General features: G+C 37.3%; 1 protein-coding gene across 3 annotated transcripts in view; it reads right to left on the reverse strand.

Annotated features, from left to right (window-relative positions):
* Positions 1 to 12,068, reverse strand: part of INCENP (inner centromere protein) — a 28,322-nt gene that overhangs the window by 12,465 nt on the left and 3,789 nt on the right. For all 3 annotated transcript variants that reach the window (XM_081956383.1, XM_081956384.1, XM_081956382.1), the window contains exons 2-8: positions 10,439 to 10,583; positions 9,805 to 9,915; positions 6,720 to 7,474; positions 4,952 to 5,000; positions 3,827 to 3,860; positions 2,691 to 2,787; positions 538 to 589 (exon numbers count right to left, since the gene is read on the reverse strand). In XM_081956383.1, the coding sequence (XP_081812509.1) occupies positions 538 to 589; positions 2,691 to 2,787; positions 3,827 to 3,860; positions 4,952 to 5,000; positions 6,720 to 7,474; positions 9,805 to 9,915; positions 10,439 to 10,575 (1,235 nt within the window). In that variant the 5' untranslated portion in view covers positions 10,576 to 10,583. The remainder of the gene's footprint in view (positions 1 to 537; positions 590 to 2,690; positions 2,788 to 3,826; positions 3,861 to 4,951; positions 5,001 to 6,719; positions 7,475 to 9,804; positions 9,916 to 10,438; positions 10,584 to 12,068) is intronic.

Below are 12,068 nucleotides of genomic sequence, written 5' to 3' on the forward strand. Positions count from 1 at the left end.
ACTCCTAGCAACCAGTTCATGGCAATCTATTTCTAACCTGTCCTTTCAAATGTCCCAATGGTGCACTCATCCCCACTGTAACTGAATCCATCCTTCTTGCTGCTGGTCATCCTCCTTCACCATTCTTAGTATTACAACTTTTTTCCAGAGAGCTGAGAACTCTGGTTTGATTTGTTCAATGATCCAACCGTTTGCTTTTCTTGGATGTCCATGGTATTCTTGGAAGTCTTCTCTAACACCAAAGTTCAAAGGTGTCAATACTCTTCCTATCCTGCTTTCTAAAGTCCAACTTTGAATTCCATAGAGTGTCACAGGAAATTCCATGGCCTGCATGATTTTGATCTTTTGATTTTGATAGTATTTATTTTATATTCAGTATAAAATTTTGCAGATCCTTTGCATTTTCAGCTATCCTTACTGACCCTGGCTACCTTCTATACTCAAAGAGCAAAGTAGAGAGGTTTCCTTTCTTAGTTTCTTCCATCTCCCTAGATCAGTGTTTCATAGCTTTTGTCAAAAAGAGGTAAAGAAACATACCGGGCACTCAGAGGCTGCTTTTGTAACGCATCACTCGTTTCAGAGCTATCTTCTGCATATAAAGAAAAATAGAGGATGAGCATTCAATGATTGACCAAATTAAGCAAACAAGTAAGTAGACAATTATCAGGGAAGAATGTTCATATTACAGCTTATCTTTATAGAAAATAGAAGTTGTTTAGTGTAAAGTAAATCATGACAAACCCATTACGTGCCATCAAAGGTGACATGCCACAATATTTTGAGTGAGACACCAGCATTCACCAACTATTCTCAAAAACATGCCCATTCTTGCATGATTTCTGGAGGCTGCACAAGGATGGGGTATGTTCTCAAATGGCCTTGGGTGCCTCCATAATCAGGAAAAGGGTAAGGGAGGCGGGGTGAGGGATACTTAAGAATGGTCTCAGAGATTGCAGAGGTCATGGAAGAGCATTCACCAAAGCCACTTCAAGAGCATAGATTTCGTTCGACCAGCAACAGCCCTGAATAGGTTTCAGGGGCTGGCTAACAGAAAGACAACACCAAAAGGCAAGGGATGCACATTAGATCCTGGGGTGTGCTTAGCCCTGAGGCAATAGAACCAATCCCAAAGGCTCAAATGCCACAGGGAACAGCACAAGATAGCCTTTTTTGGGTGCCAGGGGTGGCACTAGAACTGAAGTCAAGGCCTGGGCCTCAATTTATCTAAGCAGTAAAAATCCAAATGATCATTAGATAGCAAAGTTTTAGAGATTTGATCCAGGACTGTTGCAACCCCACTATGATAGGTATAAAGTCAAGAGAGTAGCAACTCAAATTTAGCGAGTCAGCTTCTTGGCAAAATATAACTCTAATATAACTGATGCACAGGTATTTAGACCAAGGACCCACAAGTCAGACTTCTAACTAGTCCATTAACAACGCAGGAGCAACATGGGAAAGAGTGAAGTTGAACATGTTTGATCTAGTGAGAAATATCTGGGGGCAACGAGGGAGAGTTAGAAGAAAAAGAACGGAGTCATCTTCCAGAAATCTTGTGATCACATTCTCACCCTTATTTTCCCTGCTTAAATCTGACTATTCTGCTATTAAAATACAATAAAGATTATGTATTCAATATATATGGCTGCCCACCTATCAGGTAACTGAGCAGCCATAGGGGTTAAAAATTTAAAATATTTCCTTAAAATAAAAAGGAAAACAAAATAATATAAAACGTAACATACTAAAGCACACTATACTGAGGTCTAGACACACAAAACTCATCTAGTTACAACTGGGCGACCGCTTGGGAGTGAAGTAGATGCTCTAGACCAGCGGTTCTCAACCTGTGGATCGTGACCCCTTTGGGAGTCGAATGATCCTTTCACAGGGGTAGCCTAAGACCATTGGAAAACACATATTTTCGATGATTTTAGGAACTGAGACACCAATTTTATGGTTGGGGATCACCACAACATGAGGAACTGTATTAAAGGGTTGTGGCATTAGGAAGGTTGAGAACCACTGCTCTAGACCTTCTTAAAGGCCAATAGAGCAAAACGCATTTCAGGGTGAAGGCTGCTTGATAGGGCAGACACAAAAAGTATGCTTCCTGGGTGTCATAACGTGATAATGTTTAATTGATCCAACCCAGAGCACAGGAACTCTAGTTTTAAAAGATGGCGAAGATAACTAGAAACAGTCTTGCAAATATCCAGCTGACGCACCATAAAAGGCATTATAGGCAGCCATGTTCTGAGATGCACTGTTACAGAGGCACCCATGCGGCATAAGCAGCTACATTCTGGAACAATTTTAGCTAGAGTCATCTTCAAGTGCAGCTTCCTGAAGAAGATACCGCAGTATTCCTGAAAGGCTAACTAAGGCATGAGTGACATTGCTAATTCTAATTTGTATTAGCTCTTTATATTGCTTTGGCTTTACTTTTTTATTAGGTGCTTTACTTCACAAGCAAAAATGCCAGGTATAAATCAAATCTGATCACCAATGGAAGATAGCCAATTCTCCTCCCCTTGAAAAGAAAACCCTTATTAAAACTATTACTATTATTAAACTTGTCCTCAAATAACTAGATTAGTACTGAATAAATATGGTTAAAGCTTTGTATTCCTTATGTGTGTCCCATCTGCTTCAAAGTTGGCTATTTTTGCTATAGCCAATATACTGACCTTCGCTGTCTCCTTTATGCTGTTTTTCGTCGGATTGGGGAGTCTCTGGCATACCAGTCTTATTAGAATAAAGGGATTTGTTGTGATTTTCATCAACCTATGATAAAGGTAATCATATTGTTAATTGCTTTCCAAGCAAATCACATAGAATTATTAGTTGACTGAGTTATTGCTTTAATGGTTCGACCTAAATTTAAGATGCTTCCGGACTGAATGTAGTAATATAATTTCTTTTATTGAAATTTATGCTTCATCCACTGAAATCAATGAGGCTTAAGTGACAGAGAATTCTTATTTTATAAGTATAATTAAACTAAAGTCCAATGCCTGGTTGAGAAATATCAAGCACAGAAATGGGCCAGAAATTTTTCAATGCAGGTTGAGTTTGGCAGATTCAGAAATGTCTGCTTTCCAGATGATCTGACATTAGCAAGAATCATAAGGCTCCCAAGATATAATTTGTATATTCTTTCAGGATCTATCTCTAGCTCAATCTTTGTGACAACAAAGATTAATAAACAGCTTTTTAGTTACAGACAGACAGTCACAAATATGACATTCATGTCACTTTAATACAAACTGCTTTAAAGCAATAAAAAAATAGTAAAAGAACTTAGGAATGTGAAGCTCCAAACATGAACAGTTGTTTTTATTGTACCAGTTTGTATAAGAGATTATGCAACTCTCCATTATTATGAATACTACAATACACATTCATAGGTTCCTACTAGACCCAAAATGTTCAAGGCTTGGCAAGAAAAGTTATATGGTCTTATCTACATGCCAGACTGCTTTACAGTTTCAATCACATTACGCAAGGAAGAATTACATTTAGCCAAGGGTAAGTAGCATACGGATTTTCCCATAGTACAAGCTCACAAATGTGGTATGATGTAGGAAAGCATAAATTTAATAAGCAATTGTATGGTACCAACCATCAAAAAGTCAAACTTCTGCCATTTAACAATGAAGTAATTGTTTCCTTTGGAAACACTAAGCACACATATAAGCACAAAGCTAAGTTAGAGTCAGCTTTAGAAGTAGCCATACGTTCTATCAAAGTGGCTGATTAATACTTTATAAAGGGGTATTCTGTTTACATCAACATGCTTTTATAAACATCTATTTTAACTTACCTTCTGAGAATGAGACATAGAATCTAATGTTGTTCTATGAGGAAAAAATAACAGATATATATATAATATCGATTAACTACAGATTTATTTTTCATAGCAAGATTTTAATAAAGACTGCGCGAAGGTCACAGATTCTAGAGAGTTTTGTTACTCTCTAGTCCTGTGATGGTGAACCAGTGGCACGTGGTGCCTTTTCAACGGCATGCAAGCTGTTGCCCCAGCTCAGATCCACCGTGCATTTATGCGCGCCTCCCACCGGCCAGTTGATTTTTGGGTCTCTGCCGCGCATGCGCAAGGCTGCATGAGGGAAACGCACGTACATGTACAGAGGCGTGCGACCCTCCACGCCCCATTTTTTATCCCAGGAGGTTGAAGTGAGGCCTGCTAGACCCAAAAGGGGCATGGGGATGCGCGGGGGGAGTTACATGTGCATGCTCAGGAGGGCAGGGCCCGCAGGGTGGTGTCATGTGCGCATTGCATTATGGGCGTGGGCACGCGCGCACACATGATTTCAGCAAATGATGACAAAAAGGTTAGCCATCACTGCTCTAGTCTGTGCAAAAATTTTCCTCTATCCCGATTGTGTTTTTTTCCAGAGGTTGGCAGTTTAAGATTCCAAACCAGAAGTAGACCAAAGTGACCTAGGTATGGTGTTTCAGACCCCACTGACATACATCACTATACATTAGGCTTCATGGAGAATAATTAAAGTGCCACACAAGAATGCTGAAGAATCTATTTTGATAAGTAGATTGTATTGTAGAAGAGCTAAGAAAGTGAAAGAATTTGAAAGACTGCTGTGTGTGAAAAGCAAGCTCTAATTACCACAGGCAGTATTCAAATATCTTGTTCCTTTTTTTCAGTCACTCTACATAAGGAAAATAGAAATGATTTGCTTTTGTGCAAGAGATAGTTTCCACCAATTTTTTCTTTTGTTGATCTAGTATTTATTTTTATTTACTTTTGTTTATGCCAGAGCATCTCTTTGACGCCATGTAATAAATGAATCAAAATGATTAAAATAAAATTAACTGCTTATCAAAGACAGTCCATATTAAACTACAGTAGCTGCCTTTAATCAAAAATTTATTACTTTCACAAAACCTCTGACTGAAATAAGCTTACCTGGATTCAGTACTTTCTTTAACCAGAAACTCTTCTGTAATAGCTTCAGCTGAAAGTACAAATAACATTTTATTCCCAACATACAGTAAGCTAGACCATAAAAATAAAACATAGCAACTACAAATATATCTTTTTTCTATTGCATTTTTAGCAGCACCCAGGTCAAAAAGTAACTAGTAACTGAATTAGTCTGGGTTTGAAGTACATGAAACCTGTTTAACAAATTTTAGGATATTCTATTTGAGATCATTTTTTTTTTCAAACCAGAAATTTGAGTTAGATCTGTTGAGTGAACTTTACATTCCCGTATGAATGTTTTTTTCATTTGTTAAAATATTCTTTTATTGGCTTTTTGAAGTTTTAACTACTTTTGCCAGTTAGTTTCTGATATTTTTTAAGGGTCAACTTTAAAGGTGGTCCTTGACTTTCAACCATTTAACAATGGCTCAAAGTTATGACAGCCTTGGAGAAAATCACTTGCATTTACAACCATGGTAACAGCCTCACCATCACATGTTCACAATTCAGGCACTTGGCATCTGGGTCATATTTACATCTGTTGCAGCATTCTGCAGCAACAATTCTCAACCTTTTGGCTTGCTGTTTTCCAGCAAAAAACCACCCATTTGACAAACTGGATTCACTTAATAACCTTATAATTCACTTTACAACTGTTGTAAACATTGTCCTAAAATCAGGTCAGACTTGATTTATGATCACAATGATTTATGATACAAATTCTAGTCCCAATTGTGGTTGTAAATTGAGGACTATTTGTACATTAAAAGAAAAGTGGTTTATAAGAATGAACTTTCTCCTGTTAAGATGCCTCTCCATTGAGAATACCAGCAACAGCTATATTACGCTAACTCAGCTGTGCTTTATTTGACCAATACATATAGCTACCCATTTCACAAACATGTGACTGGTGGCATATATAATGATAAAACAATCAATAAATACTTAATACAATTATCATCACTAAAAATATTTCAAAATTTAAAAACAAGAAATTTTCATTGTGCTCATTTACTAGGCATTCATGAAGGTCAGTACGGCAGAGAGGTATTAGGATGAGGGACTTTTCTTTGGAGCAGCCCCAAACTGATTAAATCAGTTTCATCTAGGGACACTTTAAGGGAGTTTTGAAAACACCCTACACCTTAAATAAACCATGCTGTATTAAACACTTTCACTCTTAAAGTAGAACTATATCCAGTGGTGAGATTCAAATAATTTAACAACCAGTTCTCTACCCTAATGATTTCTTCCAACAATCAGTTCACCAAACTGTTCAGAAAGTTAACAAACAGTTCGTGGTGTGAACTGGCTGAATCCCACCGCTGACTATATCTAACCTTGGGGGGGGGGGGGGTGCTTTCGAGTTAGCCTTGACTCCGGACAACTATCTGGACTATTCCCTTCAGTTTCATTGGCTAGATTTCAGAAGTGATTTGCCATTGCCTAGGGCTGAGAGTTTGACTGGTCCAAGTTATCCAGATAAGATGGAACTAGAACTCATTGTCTCGTAGTTTCTAGCCTGATGCCTTAACCACTACACCAAACTGGCTCATACTTAGTTTGAAACTGCATATAAACTTTTTTTTTTTACAAATTGAACTTCTTTAAAAGTTCAGTAAAACTTTTTAAAAAGTTCAGTATTTTTATAGTTTGATAGAGACGTCTATTTTGAATTATATCCTCTGAAAGGACCACACTTGGAATGATGGCCAAGAAACTTATAAAATTGAAAAGAAAAAAACCTTACTGTTTTTTTGCATATGCACAGATGCCTGCTGGATAGATTCTTGTTTGGATACAGTCCTTCTACTGCGTCTCAAGACAATTTGTTCCCTTTTAGTGCTTAGTGAGTATCTGTTGGCTAGAGAGGCTCTAGAGCTTGTGGAGGATCTGCCCATCAGGCTTCGGCGCACTGAGCGACGGCTTCCTTTAGGGACAGGTGTGTGTGGAGATTCATTTAAGTTCAAAGTGCCTTTGAGTTCAGAGAGCAGCTTATCTTCTTGTTGCTGTGGACATACTTTTACAGCGCTGGGCTCTTCTTTTTCAATAGTTTTGGAGAGAGACACATTTGCTATCTTCAACTTACATGCTGTCCGTCCCACCTCTTTTTTTAGTTTTTCCTCAGGAGTGTCTTGGATTATGATCCCAGACTTTTCAGACAAGGGTTTTGATCTCTTTACAGGTGATGGAGACAAAGAATGGCTTAAGACATCTTTTGCTATTTGAGGTGGCGTTTTTTCGACTTGTACTTCTGCACTGCGCCTCTCATTGGCACTAATTTCTACTAGTGGTATCCTCCCTTTGGCTAAATCAATAACTGGATTCTTAACAGCAGCAACTGAGAAAGACCTGAAAGACCTGGCAGCCTGTGATCTAGTTACACGAACACAAGGAGAGGCGTTCTCTAGTTCAGCTTTCTGAATTTCTAATTCTTTTTTGTGCCGAGCATTTTGGGAAATCCTCTTTGAAGCTCTGATCCGGGCACTGTTTCTTTTAGATGATCTGGCAAAAGAAACATATTGTCAAGTGCACAATGCCAAAACCAGCACTTAATACGAGTGAGGCAGAACAAATCTCCACTTACTTTTTCACACAATAAAAACAATTGGGAGGAGGCACAGTTTGCTAAAATGAACTATAGTGGAAAAAATATAGTGAAGGGAGGGAGGGAGGGAGGGAGGGAGGGAGGGAGAGAGAAAGAGAGAGAGAGAGAGAGAGAGAGAGAGAGAGAGAGAGAGAGAGAGAGAGAGAGAGAGAGAGAATCAAGTTCAAAAATTGGCTGGATCAGAACTGGAGATGTGCTGGGAGAAAAAAAAATCTTAATATATCCCTATGAAAGTTGGGCAGCAACTTTGAATCAGAATTCCAAGCATCATTTTGAAATGCCTATTTATTCAAAGCACACTACTTTTCAAATCTGTTGCCTAAAGGAAACTGGCTATTGTACAATGGTAATGAAAACCACTTATCTGGGAGACTGTTTGATTTTTGTGAGTTAAGTGCAGCAGGAAATATTTTTAAAGCCCCTCTGTGACTGTTGAGTTCCTTAGAATCAGTTCACATTTCCTCCAAATAATTACGTCTAATAATAACCTAGACTAAGCTATTATTCTATATACAGCAATTCTTGCTCAATGGGGTCATTGTATTTTATGTGCTTTTACAGTATTAAAAAGATGAATGCAGCCTTTAATTATCAACTTATTTTGCATATTTTAATGTATGACCAGCTTCATTGACACTCAAGAAACAATTCCGTATAACTGAAACAGGACAACAGTAAAGAGACATAAGTTGTACTATTTATTTATTAGACTTGTATGCCGCTTATCTTGCCTAAGTAGCTATGTCATCTTCTCAGGTTTTTTTTTCTTTTCAATACTGCAGAGACTGCACATATTTTTGTGCCAATGTAGGAGCGCATAGTTTCAAGCTCCTTACAAACCAAAGAAAACACAGACATGCAAGAACCCAAGCTGAATTCATGGGCCATGCATCTCAAGTAGGCTCAAAATTCCAAAGATCTAAACTAGCCTGTAGAAATTTCCTAATCTGTCTTCAGTGGTTGTGGCAAATTGTTTCTCATCCCCAAGCATTATATCTATTTGGCTTATTGTTCCTGTGACACATGACCTCATTTCATTGAGTCTATAATCTATATAATTTTAAGTATCTTGATTTTCTCACCATGTGATCAAAATAAAGGAATGATTGCTCTGCAAGATTTATAAAGAGGACAGGGATAATAAAACAAAAGGCTGATCTTTCAAAGATCTTCTGGCTCATGGAAGCCAAAACACACCGCAGAACTTTTAGTACATCAGACAAGCGTCTTTAAAATTGGTTACAACTAAATTCAAGGAGTGGAGGGCAAAATGTCACTCCGAGGTTATCGTAGGCAGATTCCAATCTTGAAAACTCATAAGTAACAGGCAGACTTCAACTCAGTGGATCAGACCTCACCTAGAATACCATTATGCTGAATATTCAGAACTGTCCAACAACAATAAATTTCTATCTATGGGGATTTCTACAGGTACACCAAGATTCTGTTCCTGTTCCCACCATCCATCTGGACAGCACATCCTAGTATCTGACAGGAGAGGGATCTGAGAGTAAGGATTGAATCTAATAATTATGAGATCATAATATGCTTATTTACAGATGAACATAGGTACTGTGTTTATGCGTTGTAAGCCATAAGCTGTCCCATGAAAAATGGTTTTGTACTTTAGTTTATATAGCTTGTAAACCATTCCCAAATGATAACTTTATTCAGTTCACTCCCAATCCTAACATTTTCTACAATTATTTATTATGCAATTTGTTTGCCACCCACCTTGTGTCCAAAGACTCCAGGGGGGGTTTACAACATAAACACATTTTTAAAAATCCATTAAAATTATCAATAACACAACTGATAAAATCATTAATAAAAGATGTCGAAAGAGGGATTTGGACAGATAGGTGGGTAAGTGGAATTAGATTTTAATTAGTCAACCATTTCAGTGCGAAGCTCCCCCACTGGTTCTCCAAGCCATCTGGCACAGCCACATTTTAAGCCTTGAAGGATTGTGGGAATCAATATTGCCTCAGGGGGTAAGATGTTCCAAAGGGCCGGAGCCACGGCAGAGAAGGCTCTTCTCCTGGATCCCACCAGTCGAAATTCTTTATTTGAAGGGATCCGCAGGATGCCCTTTGGTGGCATGGGTGGAGCAAGCCAATCTCATCGGGCTGAGACTGTTCTTCAAGTAGACTGGATCCAAATATCAACTGGAATTGTATGTATAACCCAAGCATTTGCATAGTCAAACATGAAACAGAACTCCTACCTTCTTGTAGCAAGTTGATCATTCTTAATAGAAGACAGACATTTCTTTCTACTACGATTTTTCTGAGATGGGGTTTTTGGCATCAACTTTGGTTCTCCATCAAAGCTACTCCTTTGACAAAAGAATTAACAATTTATCCATATTTGATAGGTACCTTTATTAAAAATCCTGTCAATTTTTCCTAGGATATTTGGTGACTACTAATTTGCTGACCACTAATTGTTCAAATTCAGTTTTGTTTAGTAAAGGAGGATTGATCATTTTCTTTAAAAACAATACCCAATTCATACTATAATGGTTGAACATTTGAGCCATTTGGAGATTTGTTTCCATGAAAGCTGTTGGTTGGCGTGGTTTGGTTTTTGAAAATTAGAAGAAGCAAAGGACCATATATAATAATTAGGAGCTAGGACAAAGGACTAGGACCAAAATTACCTACTTTTATATATGTTTACATTGTATATAAATATACAGAATAAAATCATATTCTGTATTCAATGATTTTCTCCTATTGTTTATAAAGATTTCCATTAAGAATTTGAGATTGAAGAATTTCTGGGAGCTATTATTGTTTATATGGATAGGTAGGAAACCCCCCTCCCCAACTTTTTTAGTACCATTTGTTAGTTCTTACCTCTTAAACATCTTGATAGCCTCTTCGAGAATCTCATCCATCCATACAAAATCTCTATTATGAACATTCTGGATAAATTCTGTGAGCTTTTTATGTGTCTCTTCTTCTAATGCCATAGGATTCGGCATATTCAACATATTTTAGCCTGCAAAACACAATAAATAATAACTGCTGGATAAAGTCACAAAAAAGCAATATCACCATTTTAACATACTGTAAATTGCATTTTTCAATGTAAAGTTGTAAAAAGTAACCTTTTCTCAAATTCCATATAATAGTAATCATGTTATTGTTTAAAACTTTGAAGGCTTGTTTTATTTTGGTTAATTATATTATATTCTTTCTTTTCCTTGTTCTTCACTATCTGGAATCCCATAGTCTTAGTTAAGCTGCATTTAAATGCTTAAAAATAAATAAACCCTAATAATTGTAAAATACTTAATCATCTTTGATATTATTTTCCCCCAGAAATATCAAGCTGCAGTAACCTTAAAACCAAAATCTGTCTGCAAATACATTCATCAATTTTAAATATACAGTGGTACCTTGGTACTTACTGTTAATTCCTTCTTGGATGCATGATGAGTATCAAAAACAACGAATACCAAACAATTCCCTCCCCAATAAGCAATAACATAGTGAATCACAAGGCAACTAACAACAAACATTGTAGCTTGACAATGACAAGTTCTAGCTTGTGCATTGAGTACCAAACAAACAATGAATATCAGGACAACATTTTCATGTCAATATGTGTTGAGTACCAAATTTGATGAGTTTCAAAGCAGTGGACTACCAAGATACCACTGTAATTTTATAATATTAATATTTTCTACACACACACTGCATAATTTATTCGGGTTTTCAAATGCTGTGGAATTGCAACTTCTTAAAACATTAAAACAAATTGACTGCTTCCCCAACAAATGAAATTATTATTTTCATTGACATTATGGCTGGCCAAAAAACATATATTTTACTTTCCAGAATACATTTTGACAGTGCTCTCTCTTGCTGCACATGAATGGTCTTTCTTTCTTCTTCCTCAAGTGTCCCTATCACCTTTCTAAATTGATTGTAACCCCCAAGGATACAACTCAACCTGCTGAGCTTGAAAATCTCGGCTGTAACTCTTTGTTTAATCTTGCTTACAAACAGCTCAAACAAGAACAGATTATCAACAAAAAGCCTAGCCAAACAAAAGCCTTCAAAAACAGTACAAACGAACTTTTGCAATACAGTATTTAAAACACAGATTTGAGATTTCAGCAACTACTTAGTTGATCATACAAGTGGTCCCAATAAAGCAAAATATGACTGAACTGGCTGAGCTGTATGGAGCCCTAATCACTAGGAGTTGACATTTTAAATATAATACTGTGGCGTTCTGCAAGATGTCCATCTTGACAAAAGAACCTGGCCAAAAACTTAAAAGTGAACCCATCAAAACATCCTTCAGGGCTAATCCCCTCATCAGAAGCAGGTACTTCCTCATATTCTTCTCCATGTTACAGACCATTTGGAAGGAAAGACATTTAGGGTGGAATAAGAGCACCGAGGCTGCATTTGCACAAAACCAACCAAGCTAGATCTAGAGGCGATATTTCCACGTGCAAACTTGGTTCAATGT

Source organism: Natrix helvetica (genome assembly GCF_964273705.1).
Source record: "Natrix helvetica genome assembly, chromosome: 1".
Taxonomy (NCBI): domain Eukaryota; kingdom Metazoa; phylum Chordata; class Lepidosauria; order Squamata; family Natricidae; genus Natrix; species Natrix helvetica.